The 21,719-nt window shown below is 53.8% G+C and overlaps 2 protein-coding genes across 2 annotated transcripts in view; one reads left to right on the forward strand and one right to left on the reverse strand.

The window, feature by feature from the left end:
• Positions 1–21,719, forward strand: part of LOC141161317 (kalirin-like) — a 621,825-nt gene that overhangs the window by 103,664 nt on the left and 496,442 nt on the right. The window lies entirely within an intron of this gene.
• The window catches only part of CCDC93 (CCC complex scaffolding subunit CCDC93), a 141,138-nt gene continuing 130,262 nt past the window's right edge, over positions 10,844–21,719 (reverse strand). The window contains exons 21-23 of the mRNA XM_073647540.1: positions 11,272–11,356; positions 11,081–11,194; positions 10,844–10,993 (exon numbers count right to left, since the gene is read on the reverse strand). Coding sequence (XP_073503641.1) covers positions 10,949–10,993; positions 11,081–11,194; positions 11,272–11,356 — 244 coding nt within the window. The 3' untranslated portion in view covers positions 10,844–10,948. The remainder of the gene's footprint in view (positions 10,994–11,080; positions 11,195–11,271; positions 11,357–21,719) is intronic.

Below are 21,719 nucleotides of genomic sequence, written 5' to 3' on the forward strand. Positions count from 1 at the left end.
AAATGCAAGCAAGCTAGCAGTATGGCATTGCAGCCTGCGGGTGGGTGGGTGGTTGGCTGCATACTTGCGCTTGCATTGCAAGGAATGGGAGAGGTACAATTGAACACTGCCCTGGGACAAGGACTTGCACGGGGATAGTTGCAAGTCTGCATCTTCTGATGCGGCAAGGATCACTTCTGATGGGCATACTTTTAGGCAGTAACCTGGGTGTCAGAGATGCTTCCAGGGGTCTTCCCCATGCTGTTCCCATGTCTTTTCAGCACTGTATGCATGTGTCTGATGATGAGTCACACACCACATGGCCAGATAAGATTATAAAATGTTAAAATGACATTTCCCGGTGAATGCATTTGTCACCGTTGAAAGCAATGCAAAAGTGCAAAAACGCATAAAAAATGCTACTTGTGAACATAGCTCAAGGTGTGGAGGAATATTTTTGTTTTTGGTTATTTATTTTACCTTATACACAAGTCTTTACCCTGGAAAGGAAGTTCCTTAACATATTTCACAAAATGCCGCCGCAAAAATGCTCGGGTCTCCCATCGACTAACATTGGGCTCGTTGCTCGGGTCGAGCACCGGAGTATCACGGTAAGCTCGGCCCGAGCTTCCAGCACCCGAGCATTTTAGTGCTCGCTCAACACTACTGTTTATATGTACATCTGTGGCTCAGGTCATCATTCACAGGTCAGGGGGGAAGGTGCAGGGCTCCTGTCTCATTGAGTATTTAATCAATTTGCATAGTTTGTATCCCCCTGCTCTGTAAATGAATAAACTAGCTGGCCTAGTACAATATATAATTAGCACATTAACAATCATCATTGTTCCCCAACCCTGATTCTCTGTCCTCCATTCAATATGTTTCACTAAATATCAACTCAAATGTCAACATTCAGGGTTTTACAAATATTAGTCTGTCGTGACCCACCAAAGAAAAACACATTCAAAAGTCAACACAAAGATAATAGTGTATTTCTCATGTCCTAACACTTCTAGACGTCTGGCTAATTAAGATTAGAAGTTGTGTCGTCACACCTCACCGACAAGATGGAGGAATTACAATTAATAGTGTTGGTAGAAAATTATGAAATGGTGGAGATATCGGAGATGCGGCCAGATGGCAGACCCCCCACCCAGAGTGCGTCAGAGCGGACAGCAGACCCTCACCACCCCCCAGAGTACTGCAGGGCGGATGGCAGACACCACCCATACGATTACCGCAGGGCGGATGGCAGACACCACCTATACGATTACCGCAGGACGGATGGCAGACACCACCCTTACGATTACCGCAGGACGGATGGCAGACACCACCCATACGATTACCGCAGGACGGATGGCAGACACCACCCATACGATTACCGCAGGACGGATGGCAGACACCACCCATACGATTACCGCAGGACGGATGGCAGACACCACCCATACGATTACCGCAGGACGGATGGCAGACACCACCCATACGATTACCGCAGGACGGATGGCAGACACCACCCATACGATTACCGCAGGACGGATGGCAGACACCACCCATACGATTACCGCAGGGCGGATGGCAGACACCACCCATACGATTACCGCAGGGCGGATGGCAGACACCACCCATACGATTACCGCAGGGCGGATGGCAGACACCACCCATACGATTACCGCAGGGCGGATGGCAGACACCACCCATACGATTACCGCAGGACGGATGGCAGACACCACCCATACGATTACCGCAGGACGGATGGCAGACTCCACCCATACGATTACCGCAGGGCGGATGGCAGACACCACCCATACGATTACCGCAGGACGGATGGCAGACACCACCCATACGATTACCGCAGGACGGATGGCAGACACCACCCATACGATTACCGCAGGGCGGATGGCAGACACCACCCATACATTTACCGCAGGGCGGATGGCAGACACCACCCATACGATTACCGCAGGACGGATGGCAGACACCACCCATACGATTACCGCAGGGCGGATGGCAGACACCACCCATACGATTACCGCAGGGCGGATGGCAGACACCACCCATACGATTACCGCAGGACGGATGGCAGACACCACCCATACGATTACCGCAGGACGGATGGCAGACACCACCCATACGATTACCGCAGGGCGGATGGCAGACACCACCCATACGATTACCGCAGGACGGATGGCAGACACCACCCATACGATTACCGCAGGACGGATGGCAGACACCACCCATACGATTACCGCAGGACGGATGGCAGACACCACCCATACGATTACCGCAGGACGGATGGCAGACTCCACCCATACGATTACCGCAGGACGGATGGCAGACACCACCCATACGATTACCGCAGGACGGATGGCAGACACCACCTATACGATTACCGCAGGACGGATGGCAGACACCACCTATACAATTACCGCAGGGCGGATGGCAGACACCACCTATACAATTACCGCAGGGCGGATGGCAGACACCACCTATACGATTACCGCAGGACGGATGGCAGACACCACCCATACGATTACCGCAGGACGGATGGCAGACACCACCCATACGATTACCGCAGGACGGATGGCAGACACCACCCATACGATTACCGCAGGGCGGATGGCAGACACCACCTATACGATTACCGCAGGACGGATGGCAGACACCACCCATACGATTACCGCAGGACGGATGGCAGACTCCACCCATACGATTACCGCAGGGCGGATGGCAGACACCACCCATACGATTACCGCAGGACGGATGGCAGACACCACCCATACGATTACCGCAGGGCGGATGGCAGACACCACCTATACATTTACCGCAGGGCGGATGGCAGACACCACCCATACGATTACCGCAGGACGGATGGCAGACACCACCCATACGATTACCGCAGGACGGATGGCAGACACCACCCATACAATTACCGCAGGACGGATGGCAGACACCACCCATACGATTACCGCAGGACGGATGGCAGACTCCACCCATACGATTACCGCAGGGCGGATGGCAGACACCACCCATACGATTACCGCAGGACGGATGGCAGACACCACCCATACGATTACCGCAGGACGGATGGCAGACACCACCTATATATTTACCGCAGGGCGGATGGCAGACACCACCCATACGATTACCACAGGACGGATGGCAGACACCACCTATACAATTACCGCAGGACGGATGGCAGACACCACCTATACAATTACCGCAGGGCGGATGGCAGACACCACCCATACGATTACCGCAGGGCGGATGGCAGACACCACCCATACGATTACCACAGGACGGATGGCAGACACCACCCATACGATTACCGCAGGGCGGATGGCAGACACCACCTATACATTTACCGCAGGGCGGATGGCAGACACCACCCATATGATTACCGCAGGGCGGATGGCAGACACCACCCATACGATTACCGCAGGACCGATGGCAGACACCACCCATACGATTACCACAGGACGGATGGCAGACACCACCCATACGATTACTGCAGGGCAGATGGCAGACACCACCCATACGATTACCGCAGGGCGGATGGCAGACACCACCTATACATTTACCGCAGGGCGGATGGCAGACAACACCCATACGATTACCGCAGGGCGGATGGCAGACACCACCCATACGATTACCGCAGGACCGATGGCAGACACCACCCATACGATTACCACAGGACGGATGGCAGACACCACCCATACGATTACTGCAGGGCAGATGGCAGACACCACCCATACGATTACCGCAGGACCGATGGCAGACACCACCCATACGATTACCACAGGACGGATGGCAGACACCACCCATACGATTACTGCAGGGCAGATGGCAGACATGAGGGATCAGTCCTGTCAGACTCAACAGATCTGCTTCTATGAGGAGATAAGTTCCAGACTGGACCAGGGTAACGCCGCAGATGTCATCTATATGGACTTTTCAAAAATGTTTGCTATGGGGCCACAGAAAAGATTGGTGCATAAAATGAGAGAAGTGGGATGAGGGGAAAATATGTTTAACTGAGCTAACAACTGGCTCAGTGATAAGAACCAGGCTGGTTATTAATTGAACACACTGGAATTGGTCCACAGGTAATAGTGGTGACCACAGGGGTCAGTATTGGGCCATCTTAACATATTTATTAATGACCTTTAGGGGGCGCACAGAGTAGAATTACAATATCTACAGATGATACTAAACTCTACAGGGTAATCAGCACAAAGGAGGATAACTTATTACAGAAGGATTTATGGAGGCTGAGAAAGAGCAAGTGAAGTGTAATGTAGACAAATTTAAGGTCATGTATGGAGTAGAGGAAGTAAGATGTATAATGATGTACTAAATGGTAAAACAATGGGTAAATCTGTCACTGTAAAAGACATGGGTGGACGTTGGATGGCAAACTCCACTGCGGTGATCAGTGTCAGGCAGCTGCTGCCAAGGCTAATAAAATAATGGGATGCATTAAAAGAGGCATAAATGCTCATGATGAGAACATAGTTTTCCTCTATATAAATCACTAGTGCGGCCGCACTTATACTCTGGAGTCCAAAACTGTACCCAGTATTCTAATAATCCAGTAGCAGAGAAGAGCAGTTATTCCATTTTGGAATAATGAAGACATATTGGGGATCTTATTACAACGTACAATAGAGGGACAATATCGTTCTAAAGATCTTTTTACAACTAGGCCTGTAATGATGACAAGGGGGCATCCGCTGTCTAGAAGAGTGTTCCCAAACTCCAGCCCTCATAGCCCTCAACAGGTCCAGGTCATGTTTTCAGGTTATCCTTAGTATTGCACGGGTGACGGAAGTATCATCAAGGCACCATCAGTTCTCACCCTCTGCAATACATAGGAAATCCTGACCTGACTTGTTGGAGGCCATGAGGACCGGAGTTTGGTAGACACTGCTGTAGAAGAAAGGTTTTAATCATCATCACAGACAACTATTCTTTACTGGACGAGCGGCGAGATTACGGATTCTTGACTGGACGTGCGGCGAGATTGCGGATTCTTTACTGGACGAGCGGCGAGATTACGGATTCTTGACTGGACGTGCGGCGAGATTACGGATTCTTGACTGGACGAGCGGCGAGATTACGGATTCTTGACTGGACGAGCGGCGAGATTACGGATTCTTGACTGGACGAGCGGCGAGATTACGGATTCTTGACTGGACGAGCGGCGAGATTACGGATTCTTGTCTGGACGAGCGGCGAGATTACGGATTCTTGACTGGACGAGCGGCGAGATAATGGAACTCTCTGCCACATGATGATGTAATAATGGTTGATTCAGTACCAGGAGGCCGGACGCCTTTCTTGATAATATTACAGGTTGAGGGCGCGGATTCTGTGATGGACGTTGTGACGACACAGTTTATAATCTTAATCAGCCAGACGACTAGATTTGTTAAATCAAGAGAAATACACTATTATCTTTGTGTTGACTTGTAAATGTATGTGTAATTCTGTGGTCAAGAAGGACAGACCAGTATTTGTATAACCCTGACTGTTGCCTTCTATTGGTCTGTGAACAATGATGTTTGTTACTTTGCTAATTGCATATTATACTAAGCTAGCTAGTTTATTTAAAAGAGCCCCTGCTATACCAACTATGTACATTGATTAAATGAATAATGAGACTTGAACCCTGTGGAATGATATCATCCCTAATCCTTGACCCGTGGATGTGTACTTCAAAGGACATGTGACTCTAGCAGGCAGACTTTACAAGGAGAATCAAAGATGAGAGTCTCTCTCCCACCATCAGCGTGGTAGGATGGCTTTATCCAAAGAGACACAGATTTGTATTCTACATGATTCCGGCCTAAGGGTATCGGCCCTAACTGGAAAGATACGGATCTGCTCCATTAACCATCAGAGAGCCCATGGATACATTGGGGGAGACCAGGTTGGGACAATGAAGTCACCTGGCCCCGTAGATGTAGTTTGGGGTTGCCAGGTGGGACCCTCCAGTCACCTGGAACTCATGGAGACATTTGGAGAAGTCAGATTGGGACCAGCCAGTCATCTGGCCCCATGGAAACTCTCAGGGAGGCCAGGGTGGGACCCTCGGGTCTCCTGGCCTTGTACCTTGATGGACTGCTAGCTTCCTAAGCTTGCTGCTACCTTCTATCTGTGGAGGCCCTCCAGAAGCGGGGGGCCACTGGTTGAGGTAGTCAGCCCTAGAAGTCTCCAAAGTCGCAGCTGTTCTATCCCAGGCGGGCGGAGGAGGAAGGGTGAGACTGTGTAATGTTGCACCATCTTGGGTATTTGCTGGGACTGTTCTGTTTATTGTCCGCTTTGTGGGTCAGTAAAGTATTTCCACGCTGTGTTACCCTCACCCTGTGGTGTCTGAGTAGCGTTACGCCCACGGAAGACCCCGTGTCTGCACAGACGTTGATCCTGGAACTTGTCTGTTCGCCGTGTGTGGAGTCAGGAAGTGTTTTTTCTCCTAATATGGGGCAATCAGCATTGGCCTCATGGGGTTTTCTTTCCTCTGGATCAACATCTTCAGCTACAGGTTAAAATCAATTGATTTATATCTACCTTCAACTTTATAAAGTATAATACTTGTGCTGAGCGTCCTGCTCCTCACGAGAACCGTCAGTCATGGAGCCGGGCCGCCCGCCGGGAACCAGGAGAGGAGACCGTGGAGCCGAGTTACTCACACACCCTGAGACTACACGTAATTCTGCCATTAGAGGGAATCTGGCACTAGGGTATTGCTCTCCAACCCGAGAGTAACACGATGCCGGGGTAGGTGGGGGAGTCCATCACTTACTGGGCTGCCTGCTGCAGTTTTGATAAGATTTCCCTGCATGCTGAGCTGTGTATAACCCCGCCCACACCACTGATTGGCAGCCAATCAGAGGTGGGCTATAAACAGCTCATGACTATGGAGGAAACATGGCAGCAGGTTTACTAGTCCTCTAGTGATAATCTCCTGCTGATAAAACTGCAGTAAGCAGCGCAGCAAGTGACACATCGCTGGGATCAGGGTCTCTGACTCTACATCATGCTGCTGCTCTCAGATAAGGGGGTAAAAACCTGCTGCCAGATTACTCCATACATCGCCCTCATAGAAGGAAAAGGTAAAGATCAAGCTCACGATGAGAGGAAAGCTGCAGGATTGAACAACCAGAACGCTGCCACCCTCCTGGGAATAAAGAGGAGGATGGCGAGATTAGGAGCACCCCCAGCAGGAACAGAGCCCCCTTTAGCTGTGGGACCCTCTTCCTCCAGAAGTGCTAACGACCTGCTGCGGGCAAACACTCAGCATGGCAGTGCATGACCAACCATAGAAGCCTTCAGAGGTCGTTACTGGGGCAAACGCAGGATACGTCGTCAGAGCCGACCCCTATGTAGTGGAGGGGGCCCGTGCCCGCAGGAGACGTCAGAGCCGGCCCCGATGTAGTGGAGGGGGCTCGTGCCCGCAGGAGACGTCAGAGCCGGCCCTGATGTAGTGGAGGGGGCCCGTGCCCGCAGGAGACGTCAGAGCCGGCCCCTATGTAGTGGAGGGGGCCCGTGCCCGCAGGATAAGTCAGAGCCGGCCCCTATGTAGTGGAGGGGGCCCGTGCCCGCAGGATAAGTCAGAGCCGGCCCCTATGTAGTGGAGGGGGCCCGCGGCCGCAGGAGACGTCAGAGCCGGCCCCTATGTAGTGGAGGGGGCCCGTGCCCGCAGGAGACGTCAGAGCCGGCCCCTATGTAATGGAGGGGGCCCGTGCCCGCAGGATAAGTCAGAGCCGGCCCTGATGTAGTGGAGGGGGCCCGTGCCCGCAGGATAAGTCAAAGCCGGCCCCTATGTAGTGGAGGGGGCCCGTGCCCGCAGGAGACGTCAGAGCCGACCGCTATGTAGTGGAGGGGGCCCGTGCCCGCAGGAGACGTCAGAGCCGGCCCCTATGTAATGGAGGGGGCCCGTGCCCGCAGGATAAGTCAGAGCCGGCCCTGATGTAGTGGAGGGGGCCCGTGCCCGCAGGATAAGTCAAAGCCGGCCCCTATGTAGTGGAGGGGGCCCGTGCCCGCAGGAGACGTCAGAGCCGACCGCTATGTAGTGGAGGGGGCCCGTGCCCGCAGGAGACGTCAGAGCCGGCCCCTATGTAATGGAGGGGGCCCGTGCCCGCAGGATAAGTCAGAGCCGGCCCCTATGTAGTGGAGGGGGCCCGTGCCCGCAGGATAAGTCAGAGCCGGCCCTGATGTAGTGGAGGGGGCCCGTGCCCGCAGGATAAGTCAGAGCCGGCCCTGATGTAGTGGAGGGGGCCCGTGCCCGCAGGATAAGTCAGAGCCGGCCCCTATGTAGTGGAGGGGGCCAGTGCCCGCAGGAGACGTCAGAGCCGGCCCCTATGTAGTGGAGGGGGCCCGTGCCCGCAGGATAAGTCAGAGTCGACCCCTATGTAGTGGAGGGGGCCAGTGCCCGCAGGAGACGTCAGAGCCGGCCCCTATGTAGTGGAGGGGGCCAGTGCCCGCAGGAGACAGCAGAGCCGACCCCTATGTAATGGAGGGGGCCCGTGCCCGCTGGAGACGGCAGAGCCGACCGCTATGTAGTGGAGGGGGCCCGTGCCCGCAGGAGACGGCAGAGCCGGCCCCTATGTAGTGGAGGGGGCCAGTGCCCGCAGGAGACGTCAGAGCCGACCGCTATGTAGTGGAGGGGGCACGTGCCCGCAGGAGACGTCAGAGCCGACCCCTATGTAGTGGAGGGGGCCCGTGCCCGCAGGAGACGTCAGAGCCGACCGCTATGTAGTGGAGGGGGCCCGTGCCCGCAGGATAAGTCAGAGCCGGCCCCTATGTAGTGGAGGGGGCCCGTGCCCGCAGGATAAGTCAAAGCCGGCCCCTATGTAGTGGAGGGGGCCCGTGCCCGCAGGAGACGTCAGAGCCGGCCCCTATGTAGTGGAGGGGGCCCGTGCCCGCAGGAGACGTCAGAGCCGGCCCCTATGTAATGGAGGGGGCCCGTGCCCGCAGGATAAGTCAGAGCCGGCCCCTATGTAGTGGAGGGGGCCCGTGCCCGCAGGATAAGTCAGAGCCGGCCCCTATGTAGTGGAGGGGGCCCGTGCCCGCAGGATAAGTCAGAACCGGCCCTGATGTAGTGGAGGGGGCCCGTGCCCGCAGGATAAGTCAGAGCCGGCCCCTATGTAGTGGAGGGGGCCCGTGCCCGCAGGATAAGTCAGAGTCGACCCCTATGTAGTGGAGGGGGCCAGTGCCCGCAGGAGACGTCAGAGCCGGCCCTGATGTAGTGGAGGGGGCCCGTGCCCGCAGGAGACGTCAGAGCCGGCCCTGATGTAGTGGAGGGGGCCCGTGCCCGCAGGAGACGGCAGAGCCGGCCCCTATGTAGTGGAGAGGGCCCGTGCCCGCAGGAGACGGCCCCTATGTAGTGGAGAGGGCCCGTGCCCGCAGGAGACGGCAGAGCCGACCGCTATGTAGTGGAGGGGGCCCGTGCCCGCAGGATAAGTCAGAGCCGGCCCCTATGTAGTGGAGGGGGCCCGTGCCCGCAGGATAAGTCAAAGCCGGCCCCTATGTAGTGGAGGGGGCCCGTGCCCGCAGGAGACGTCAGAGCCGACCGCTATGTAGTGGAGGGGGCCCGTGCCCGCAGGAGACGTCAGAGCCGACCGCTATGTAATGGAGGGGGCCCGTGCCCGCAGGATAAGTCAGAGCCGGCCCTGATGTAGTGGAGGGGGCCCGTGCCCGCAGGATAAGTCAGAGCCGGCCCCTATGTAGTGGAGGGGGCCCGTGCCCGCAGGATAAGTCAGAGTCGACCCCTATGTAGTGGAGGGGGCCAGTGCCCGCAGGAGACGTCAGAGCCGGCCCCTATGTAGTGGAGGGGGCCAGTGCCCGCAGGAGACAGCAGAGCCGACCCCTATGTAATGGAGGGGGCCCGTGGCCGCTGGAGACGGCAGAGCCGACCCCTATGTAGTGGAGGGGGCCCGTGCCCGCAGGAGACGTCAGAGCCGGCCCTGATGTAGTGGAGGGGGCCCGTGCCCGCAGGAGACGTCAGAGCCGGCCCTGATGTAGTGGAGGGGGCCCGTGCCCGCAGGAGACGGCAGAGCCGGCCCCTATGTAGTGGAGAGGGCCCGTGCCCGCAGGAGACGGCAGAGCCGGCCCCTATGTAGTGGAGAGGGCCCGTGCCCGCAGGAGACGGCAGAGCCGGCCCCTATGTAGTGGAGAGGGCCCGTGCCCGCAGGAGACGGCAGAGCCGACCGCTATGTAGTGGAGGGGGCCCGTGCCCACAGGAGACGGCAGAGCCAACCCCTATGTAGTGGAGGGGGCCCGTGCCCGCAGGAGACGTCAGAGCCGGCCCCTATGTAGTGGAGGGGGCCAGTGCCCGCAGGAGACGTCAGAGCCGGCCCCTATGTAATGGAGGGGGCCAGTGCCCGGAGGAGACATCAGAGCCGGCCCTGATGTAGTGGAGGGGGCCCGTGCCCGCAGGAGAAGTCAGAGCCGGCCCCTATGTAATGGAGGGGGCCAGTGCCCGCAGGAGAAGTCAGAGCCGGCCCCTATGTAATGGAGGGGGCCAGTGCCCGCAGGAGACGTCAGAGCCGGCCCTGATGTAGTGGAGGGGGCCTGTGCCCGCAGGAGACGTCAGAGCCGGCCCCGATGTAGTGGAGGGGGCCTGTGCCCGCAGGAGACGTCAGAGCCGGCCCCGATGTAGTGAAGGGGGCCCATAGCCACAGCGTGCCCACAGCCGCTGCCGGCCCAAGTCTCAGTGTCTATACATTGGTCCCGATTTCCACGTAGACCCTTCCCCATGTAGCCAATATCCTGCTCCTTGCTCCAGGTCACAGACCGTTCGGGTGCCACATCTTGGTGCTTTGCCCTCAGATCTTTTCCGACAGAGCATGCGCTGGGACAGGAGGACATGGAAAAGCTTTATTAGCGGGTGACGGGAGCTGGTCATTAAATTTCATGTACAGTCATCTCACTGTAGATGTGTGATGGGCGAGCCCTGTACGGAGGGCGATCAGGGGGTGCGATCACGCAGCAGCACCTCATTCCTGCGACATTCCTAGAAACAGAAGAAATAAAGTTGTGGCCAGAGAAGACATCACTGGCCCAGGTGGCGTCCTACAGCCGCTGCTCTCGGGCCCCTCACCTCTTTGAACTCCTTCACAGTCTTGAAGTACAAGCGCTGCTTCTCCAGCATCTCCAGATACTCGTCGTTCAGCTGATCTCGCCTCATTTTATTTTCCTGCTTCTTCTTCTCCATCTGGAAAACACCAGATTGATGAGACCTCCGCGCTGGGGGTCTGACCCTTCACACCACTCCCCCAAATGTGCTCCTGCCTTATTCCTGTTATGTCTGATCCCGTCCACAATCTGCTCCATCTGCCGGAGGAACTGCTCCCGGGTGCCAGAGGAGGCCATCGCCCTAAGAAGACAATGGAGATTCTTGGGACTCACAGTAACATTGCTTTCTGGTAGTTTTGTTTGGGGACACAGGAACCAAGGGCTAGTCTGCAGCCCCCGGGAGGATGACACAAACAAGACGTCTTAAAGAGAAAGTGGTCTCCTCCCCGGCAGACGATTCCTCGTATATTACTTACCGGTAAGGTGTTTTTTCTCGCACAACGAGAGAGGTGATCGGCCCAGCAAGGACAGGAAACCTTCAGGATAAAAAGGACGGCGCGTCTCTCCGCCTCAGTGGATTACAGAGAGGACTCTCCGGTTAGAAGACATAATCTTATTAACCATAAACGAATCTCACCCATGTGAATACTTCAATACCCAGCAACCGGAAGGTGATCACCACAGAGATCGGGAGGGAATATAAAGGTGCCGTCGTGGGTTCCGAAAAAACACATTAGTGGTAAGTAATATATGTGTTTTTCTGTCACCCATGACGGCACAACGAGAGAATTACAGAGAACTAGGTATGTAAGTGAGGGCCCACGGCCTGCAGAACCCTTCTCCCAAATGTGAGATCAGAGGAGGCAGAAAGGTCAAGTCTATAGCGATTATAGAAAGTGGACGGAGATTACCATGTGGCCGCCTTACGTATTTGCTCAAATGGGCACGTCCGCCCTTTCTGCCCAGGAAGCAGCCATCCCCCGCGTAGAGTGGGCCTTCAGATTGTGAGGAGGATCTCTGCCTGATCCCATATAGGCCATCGTGATGGCTTCCCGGATCCACCTTGATCGAGTGCCTTTTGAGACATTCAATGCCTTTCGGGAGCCCTGAAAGGAGACAAATAGAGCCCTATCCTTCCTCCATGAGCTTGTGGATGCTAAATAATGTACAAGGCATCTCCTGACATCCAAGGTATGAAATCTTTCCTCCTTACTATTTTTTGGTTCAGGACAAAAGGGTGGTAGGGCCATCTCCTGAGACATGTGAAACTTAGACACAATCTTAGGTAGGAAAGCAGGGTCTGGTCTCAAAACCACCCTATCGTCTAGCACTAAGGTAAAAGGTGGATCTGCCGACAAAGCCTGTAACCCACTGCTGGGCCGTATAAGCTTTGTGAATATGCGGGGCTCCACTGCTAGGCCGTATAAGCTTTGTGAATATGCGGGGCTCCACTGCTAGGCCCCGTATAAGCTTTGTGAATATGCGGGGCTCCACTGCTGGGACGTATAAGCTTTGTGAATATGCGGGGCTCCACTGCTGGGCCGTATAAGCTTTGTGAATATGCGGGGCTCCACTGCTAGGCCCCGTATAAGCTTTGTGAATATGCGGGGCTCCACTGCTAGGCCGTATAAGCTTTGTGAATATGCGGGGCTCCACTGCTGGGCCGTATAAGCTTTGTGAATATGCGGGGCTCCACTGCTGGGCCGTATAAACTTTGTGAATATGCGGGGCTCCACTGCTGGGCCGTATAAGCTTTGTGAATATGCGGGGCTCCACTGCTAGGCCGTGTAAGTTTTGTGAATATGCGGGGCTCCACTGCTAGGCCGTATAAGCTGTGTGAATATGCGGGGCTCCTCTGTTAGGCTGTATAAGCTTTGTGATATGCGGGGCTCCACTGCTAGGCCGTATAAGCTTTGTGATATGCGGGGCTCCACTGTTAGGCTGTATAAGCTTTGTGATATGCGGGGCTCCACTGCTAGGCTGTATAAGCTTTGTGAATATGCGGGGCTCCACTGCTAGGCCGTATAAGCTTTGTGACTATGCGGGGCTCCACTGCTAGGCCGTATAAGCTTTGTGAATATGCGGGGCTCCACTGCTGGGCCGTATAAGCTTTGTGAATATGCGGGGCTCCTCTGCTAGGCCGTATAAGCTTTGTGAATATGCGGGGCTCCTCTGCTAGGCCGTATAAGCTTTGTGAATATGCGGGGCTCCTCTGCTAGGCCGTATAAGCTTTGTGAATATGCGGGGCTCCACTGCTGGGCCGTATAAGCTGTGTGAATATGCGGGGCTCCACTGCTAGGCCGTATAAGCTTTGTGATATGCGGGGCTCCACTGCTAGGCTGTATAAGCTTTGTGATATGCGGGGCTCCACTGCTAGGCTGTATAAGCTTTGTGAATATGCGGGGCTCCACTGCTAGGCCGTATAAGCTTTGTGACTATGCGGGGCTCCACTGCTAGGCCGTATAAGCTTTGTGAATATGCGGGGCTCCACTGCTGGGCCGTATAAGCTTTGTGAATATGCGGGGCTCCTCTGCTAGGCCGTATAAGCTTTGTGAATATGCGGGGCTCCTCTGCTAGGCCGTATAAGCTTTGTGAATATGCGGGGCTCCTCTGCTAGGCCGTATAAGCTTTGTGAATATGCGGGGCTCCACTGCTGGGCCGTATAAGCTGTGTGAATATGCGGGGCTCCACTGCTAGGCCGGAGGGAAGAGCTCTGTACCGGAAGTGCTTGACGACTCCCTGTACAGTTACGGCCACTCTGAGGTATCTCTGAAAGTCGTGATGGATCGGCACATGGTAATACGCATCCTTTAGGTCCACCACTGCCGTGTAGCAGCCGGGGAATAGAAGGCTTATCGCTGATTTTATGGTTTCCATCTTGAATGATGCAATGTTCAGGAATTTGTTCAGGCCTTTCAGGTTGATGATTACTATGAATGAGTTGTCCGGTTTCTTTACAAGGAATAAGGGGGAATAGAAGCCTCTTCTTTCTTCTTGTGGTGATACCTCCCGTAAGACGTTCTTTTGAAGGAGACCTGAAATCTCTTCCTCCAGTGCCCACTGTTCCGGTAGAGAGGATCGTAAGGCAGTCCGGATAAATCTCTCTGGCGGGTTCCTCAGAAATTCCAGCTTTAATCCTGATTTTATCAATTTGAGGATCCACCTGTTGGAACAGATCCTTTCCCAGGCTGGAAGGAAGAGAGAGCCTCCCTCCCACCTGGGATAGAGTGTCATTTTGGGGGTTTGCGACTATCCTGGGAGGGCCCGCCGAATAAAAACCCTTTTCCTTTTCTGGAACGATCCTCCCATCTAGGTTGTTTTGTCGATGTTCTTCTGCGAGCAAATTTCTACCTCCAAAAGGACTATTTAGGAAATCCCTTCTGGTTGTCACCTGCCTCCTCAAGAATTGTGTCGAGAGGTACCGAAAATAAAATCTTCTTCACACGGAAGAGAACGTAGCTTTCCTTTTGCCTGTGTATCCCCCAGGCAACATTTCAGGCAGACTGCTCTACGGCCGGCATTAGACAGGGCCGCAGATCTAGCCGTCAATCTGGCGGAATCCGCAGAGACGTCCGATAAGAAGGCTGCCGCTCCTTTCAATACTGGTAGAGAGGCCAAAATGGAGTCCTGTGACTCGTTGTTCTTAACCTGGTCTTCTAACCTGTCTAACCAAACCATGAGGGATCTTGCGGTACAGGTTGCCGCTATGGCTGGTTTCAATGCCCCCACTGATGATTCCCAAGTACCCTTAAGGAAGGAATCTACCTTTCGGTCCAGTGGGTCCTTCAGGATCCCTGTATATTCAAAAGGGAGAGAAGATTTTTTAGAAGCTTTGGACACCGCAACATCCAGCTTCGGGGCTTTATTCCAGGAAGCGGTATCTTCCTCACTAAAGGGACATTTTTCCTTTTGAAGGAGGATGGAAGGGGACCTTTTTTTCTCCGGCCTATCTCACTCCTTATTGATAAGTCCCTGCACCTTATCGTTAATCGGAAATATGTTTCTTCCGATCCAAGGTACCGAACATAATATCTTGTACCGATTTTTTGGCCTTCTGGTCAACTAACCCCATTGTGGACCTGACGGCTTTAACTAAGCTATCAACACTCTCTAGGGGAAAACAATGACCTGTGCCTGCCTCGCTATCCGAAGAGGAAGAGTCAGTGGAGTCATCCAGCATTCCCTCCTCGGATTCTGAGTCTGAAAGGGTGGGTGGGGTTTTTGCTCTAGGGGTCTGGGACGCTTCTTTTGCCTGGGAAAACGATTTTAGCGATCTTTCCACCTCAGACCGAATAAGGGTTTTTAAATTTGCAGCAAAGTCCAGAGTTCCCTCCGAAATGGTTTCCTCAATACATGGCTGGCATAATCTTTTGGGCCAGTCTTTAGTCAGACCTCGTTCACACAGGGCACATACTGTGTACTTGGATTTCCCCGTACATTTCTTAGGGACATCCTGACCATATAAAAGGAGGAAGGAGAGCGAGAGAGACAAAACAGAAAAAAGTCTACATTAATACGTAGACTTTCACGTAGCTCACTCACCACCCACTAGATAAAAACAGGGTACCGGAACGGGAGGCAGGACGGTATCCGATACTTCTCCTCGGGAGACCGCGGAATCATCGATCCTGCAGGAGCTATGCCGGCTGGACCATGAATCCCTCTTGCTGCGTGTCCCAGAACGCCCACTGCTCCTGCTCTGCGGTGGACGCTGCTCCTGGGAGCGCTTCTGGCACCGAGGCGGCTGCTCCATCTCCTTGTGCTGCTGCAGCATGGTCTGCAGCTCTTGCGGTGGGGAGGGCTGCTGTGAGGCCATTATGGTGCACTGCGCCCATGCCTAGCCAGTGATCTACCCTTAAGTACTCATTGTGCTAGGGAGATCACCGGCCGGCGTTCCCGCACCTTCCGGTACCTCCCCCTGAAAATTACATCTGGGGGTCAGAGGTTCCGGTGTGCATCATCGGGGCGCAACTTCCAGTTCGTCACTTCCATGCTGTGTAGGTGCCGCAAACCCCCGCCCGCACGCGAGGAGACCAAATGTCGGCGCCTTCCGCGGCGCTTCCAGGATACACGGGACTGGCCGCAGCAGAGACTGTGCCCTGCCACAACCGACCGGCCCCGGCAAGATAATCCTGCTGCTGTCGCCTCCGACGAGAAAGAAGGTCCACCCTCAAGGACAGGAAACCACTAAGGCGGAAAGAGGCGCCGCCCTTTTTATCTTGAAGGTTTTCTGTCATTGAAGGGCGGATCCCCTCTCTCGTTGTTTTTTCTGTCACCCATGACGGCACAACTTAAATACTTGACCGGGCAAGTGAGGGTGGGTGCGGTGTCCACCGAGGAGAAAGACATTTTACAATCAGGACCAAAAATCTTCATTTCTTGTTATCCCACCTGCTCCTGGAGTGGGGTAACAAGTACAATACTGTTACCACAGAAGTCTACGCACTTTCTGAAGCTGCTGCCTGGGCAACAACTGCCCACAGCACCCTTCTACCAAAACGAGCGTCTGGAAAGCAAAGTACGGACCCCGGGAAAGTTAGAAAAAGGTATGAACCGATGACCAAGTAGCTGCCTTACAGAGTTGCAGAACAGACGCCTGGTGACAGACGGCCTAGAAGACCCCAGAGCCCGCATAGAGTGCGCTCTAACCTTGAATAGGGGAGGTCTTGCCGCCACTCTAAATTCTTCAATAATGGCCGATCAAATCCTGAGAGGAATGGTCGCCTTATAGACAACCAGGCCCTTGCAGGGGCCTTATAGGATGACAAACAAGCGATGGCTGACAAGCAGAGCCACGCAGCTCTAAACACCCGAAGGATGAGAGGGAGGAGGGCAGAAGGATGGTCAGAGAAAGTCCTTGTTAAGGTGGAAAACAGAGACCACCTTAGGAATAAAAGGATGGAACTTGCCAGGATGAGCACAACAGGAGAGGGCAGCAATTTCTGAAGCCCACCTGATGGCGGCATCAGCTAGAAGGACAGCCCCCTTACAGGAGAGATGGGAAGGCAAAATGTGTCTAAGTGGCTCAAAGGGGAGGACGGCAGAGCCTCCAATGCAAGAGAGACCAGAAGGATCAAGGGATGGCAGATACGGCGGCCACTGTAGCAGTCGCTGAAATAGAGCAGCCGGGGGGCTCTGTGCTGTATATACTGTATATAGGGGTGCGGGGTGGCGTGGCTGGCTGTAGAGCTGAGCAGACACGTGCAGCGCTAGCTCCGCGCCTCCATTACCTGCATCGTGGCTCACAGGAACGCCGGAGACACAACTAAGTGACGTGGCAGCGTGTGGAGAGAGCGGCCTGGATAGATAGGTCGCACCAAGGGAAGAGAAACCGTGTCGGGTAAGACCCTGGTCTTCACGCCGGCAGGCAGCCAAATCCAAGATGGCGGTCGCGACTCACAGCACACAGCCACCGTTAACATGTGCTGCCTGCGCTCCAATCCAGTGCAACCAGGGCACACAATGTCTGTCAGCAAGCTGCAAAGCTCCACAATGATGCAGGAACACACTGAACCGCCTGCGGCTGTGCGCCCTCCCTCTGATGATGCAGGAACACACTGAACCGCCTGCGGCTGTGCGCCCTCCCTCTGATGATGTAGGAACACACTGAACCGCCTGCGGCTGTGCGCCCTCCCTCTGATGATGCAGGAACACACTGAACCGCCTGCGGCTGTGCGCCCTCCCTCTGATGATGCAGGAACACACTGAACCACCTGCGGCTGTGCGCCCTCCCTCTGATGATGCAGGAACACACTGAACCGCCTGCGGCTGTGCGCCCTCCCTCTGATGATGCAGGAACACACTGAACCGCCTGCGGCTGTGCGCCCTCCCTCTGATGATGCAGGAACACACTGAACCGCCTGCGGCTGTGCGCCCTCCCTCTGATGATGCAGGAACACACTGAACCACCTGCGGCTGTGCGCCCTCCCTCTGATGATGCAGGAACACACTGAACCGCCTGCGGCTGTGCGCCCTCCCTCTGATGATGCAGGAACACACTGAACCGCCTGCGGCTGTGCGCCCTCCCTCTGATGATGCAGGAACACACTGAACCGCCTGCGGCTGTGCGCCCTCCCTTTGCCAAGGCGACCAGTCACAGATACAGTAATGTTCAAAATACCCGCCGTCCAATATGACTGACCAGATCAATCACTGTTTGTGGTATAAATTCTATCACCACATGTCAGACAATTCACCAGCCGGTGCCGTAGATTGTAAGAAGTCCCCAGACTCCGCAGTCATCATCTGCAGGTTTCTGACTCTGTGTATGTGAATAATTAATTGTACGGGGGGGGTTCAATATAATAGCAGTGTGGAGGTCAATCAGTGCGGTCAATCATTCTGTGAGGAAACCGCTGTGAATCAGGTGGCCCTTATATAAGGGTGAAGCAGCACATGTTGGACATGCATTTCTCCTTGAAAGCCTGAGAAATATGGGTCGTTCAAGACATTGGTCAGAAGAACAGAGTACTTTGATTAGAGAGGGTAAAACTTATAAAGAAGTGCAGACAATGAACGGCTGTTCAGCTAAAATGATCTCCAATGGTTTATAATGGAAAGAAAAACCAGAGAGACGCGGAAGAAAACGGAAGACCACCATCCGAATGGATGGAAGAAAAGGCAGAATGGCAAAGGCTCAGTCAATGATCAGCTCCAGGATGATCACAGTCTCCAGTTACCTGTGAGGACTGTGACAGTTAGAAGACGCCTGTGTGAAGATGATCTCTTACCAAGAAGTCCCCGCAAAGTCCCACTGTTAATAGAAAGACATTTACTGAAGCGGATACAATTTGCCAAACAACAGATCAACTGGCCTAAAGAGAAATGGAGAAACATTTTGTGGGCGGATGAAAGTAAAATTGTTCTTTTTGGGTCCAAGGGCTGCAGACAGATCATCAGACGACCCCCAAACTCTGCATTCAGCCAAAGTACACCCTGCAGACAGTGAAGCATGGTGGTGAAGCATCATGATATGGGCATGTTTCTCTTACTATGGTGCCGGACCTATTTACCGCATACCAGGGATCATGGACCGGTTTCCATATATTAAAATACTTGAAGAGGTCATGTTGCCTTACGCTGAAGAGGATATGCCCTTGAAACGGGGGGTTTCAACAAGACAACGGCCCTAAACACACCAGTAAAGCAGCAAAATCTTGGTTCTAGTCCAGTAAAATTGAGGTTCTGGAGTGGCCAGTCCAATCCCCGGACCTTAATCCGATAGAACACTTGTGGGGGGACATCAAAAATGCCATTTGAGGCAAAGTCAACAACTGTGGGATGTAGTGAAAGCCTCCTGGGCTGGAATAACAGTGACAGGAGCCAGAAGATGGTTGACTCTATGCAACATAGATGTGAAGCAGCTCTAAAAAACTGTGGGTAACAACTAAATATTAGGATAGTGATTCACAGGAATGATAAATCCTCAAAAAGAGACATATTGTGAGTTTGTAAAGGCAAATGCAGACACTGCTGTTTATTAGAACAGAACAATGGTCATTTATTGTTATTTTCTGTTAAATAGTTAATAATTATCAACATTTCTCTTCACAGTGTGCAACGTTCCCAATGCTGGAAATAAAAACTAGTAGAAAGATTCTGTGATAACTTTGCTTTTGAACACTACTGTACCTGCAGTATCTACACCTAACCAAAGTGTGAACACGGCCCCAGTCACAGAAGAGAGCACCAATACCTACTGTAGAGAGACCTGCTCATCGATAGAGCGCACAGGATTCCTAAACCTAAGAGCGCTCCTAACACCGCACCGAGGGACGTGATCGCCAGATTGCACTTCTATCACTTTAAAGAGGCAGTAACCAAAGCAGCGACAGCCAATCAGGAGCTCCCAGAAAGATTCAGAAATGTGCTGGCGTTCACAAATCTACAATCACACTAACCAGGAGACGAGTACTCTCATCAGCAACCAAGATCCTGCGGGACAACCACGTCCTGTACAAGGTGGGACATCCAGTAAAGCTCATCGTATGAACGGAATCACACACACGTCCTCACATCTCCCAGGGAAGCCATGACCCTGCTCCAGAAATGGTCGCCAGCAGTGGTGGATGAGGACACGAGCTCACCTCTAAAGAAGAAGCCTCCGATGGTGAACAAAGAATGGACCTGACTCATCTGCAACCACGTCCTGTACAAGGTGGGACATCCAGTAAAGCTCATCGTATGAACGGAATCACACACACGTCCTCACATCTCCCAGGGAAGCCATGACCCTGCTCCAGAAATGGTCGCCAGCAGTGGTGGATGAGGACACGAGCTCACCTCTAAAGAAGAAGCCTCCGATGGTGAGCAAAGAATGGACCTGACTCATCTGCAACCACGATCCTGCGGGACAACCACGTCCTGTACAAGGTGGGACATCCAGTAAAGCTCATCGTATGAACGGAATCACACACACGTCCTCACATCTCCCAGGGAAGCCATGACCCTGCTCCAGAAATGGTCGCTAGCAGTGGTGGATGAGGACACGAGCTCACCTCTAAAGAAGAAGCCTCCGATGGTGAGCGAAGAATGGACCTGACTCATCTGCAACCACGATCCTGCGGGACAACCACGTCCTGTACAAGGTGGGACATCCAGTAAAGCTCATCGTATGAACGGAATCACACACACGTCCTCACATCTCCCAGGGAAGCCATGACCCTGCTCCAGAAATGGTCGCTAGCAGTGGTGGATGAGGACACGAGCTCACCTCTAAAGAAGAAGCCTCTGATGGTGAACGAAGAATGGACCTGACTCATCTGCAACCACGATCCTGCGGGACAACCACGTACTGTACAAGGTGGGACATCCAGTAAAGCTCATCGTATGAACGGAATCACACACACGTCCTCACATCTCCCAGGGAAGCCATGACCCTGCTCCAGAAATGGTCGCCAGCAGTGGTGGATGAGGACACGAGCTCACCTCTAAAGAAGAAGCCTCCGATGGTGAACAAAGAATGGACCTGACTCATCTGCAACCACGTCCTGTACAAGGTGGGACATCCAGTAAAGCTCATCGTATGAACGGAATCACACACACGTCCTCACATCTCCCAGGGAAGCCATGACCCTGCTCCAGAAATGGTCGCCAGCAGTGGTGGATGAGGACACGAGCTCACCTCTAAAGAAGAAGCCTCCGATGGTGAGCGAAGAATGGACCTGACTCATCTGCAACCACGATCCTGCGGGACAACCACGTCCTGTACAAGGTGGGACATCCAGTAAAGCTCATCGTATGAACGGAATCACACACACGTCCTCACATCTCCCAGGGAAGCCATGACCCTGCTCCAGAAATGGTCGCTAGCAGTGGTGGATGAGGACACGAGCTCACCTCTAAAGAAGAAGCCTCCGATGGTGAGCGAAGAATGGACCTGACTCATCTGCAACCACGATCCTGCGGGACAACCACGTCCTGTACAAGGTGGGACATCCAGTAAAGCTCATCGTATGAACGTAATCACACACACGTCCTCACATCTCCCAGGGAAGCCATGACCCTGCTCCAGAAATGGTCGCTAGCAGTGGTGGATGAGGACACGAGCTCACCTCTAAAGAAGAAGCCTCCGATGGTGAGCGAAGAATGGACCTGACTCATCTGCAACCACGATCCTGCGGGACAACCACGTCCTGTACAAGGTGGGACATCCAGTAAAGCTC

The sequence above is a fragment of the Phyllobates terribilis genome, unplaced genomic scaffold, assembly GCF_046119375.1.
Source record: "Phyllobates terribilis strain yellow unplaced genomic scaffold, ASM4611937v1 Scaffold_9__5_contigs__length_417890890, whole genome shotgun sequence".
Classification (NCBI taxonomy): domain Eukaryota; kingdom Metazoa; phylum Chordata; class Amphibia; order Anura; family Dendrobatidae; genus Phyllobates; species Phyllobates terribilis.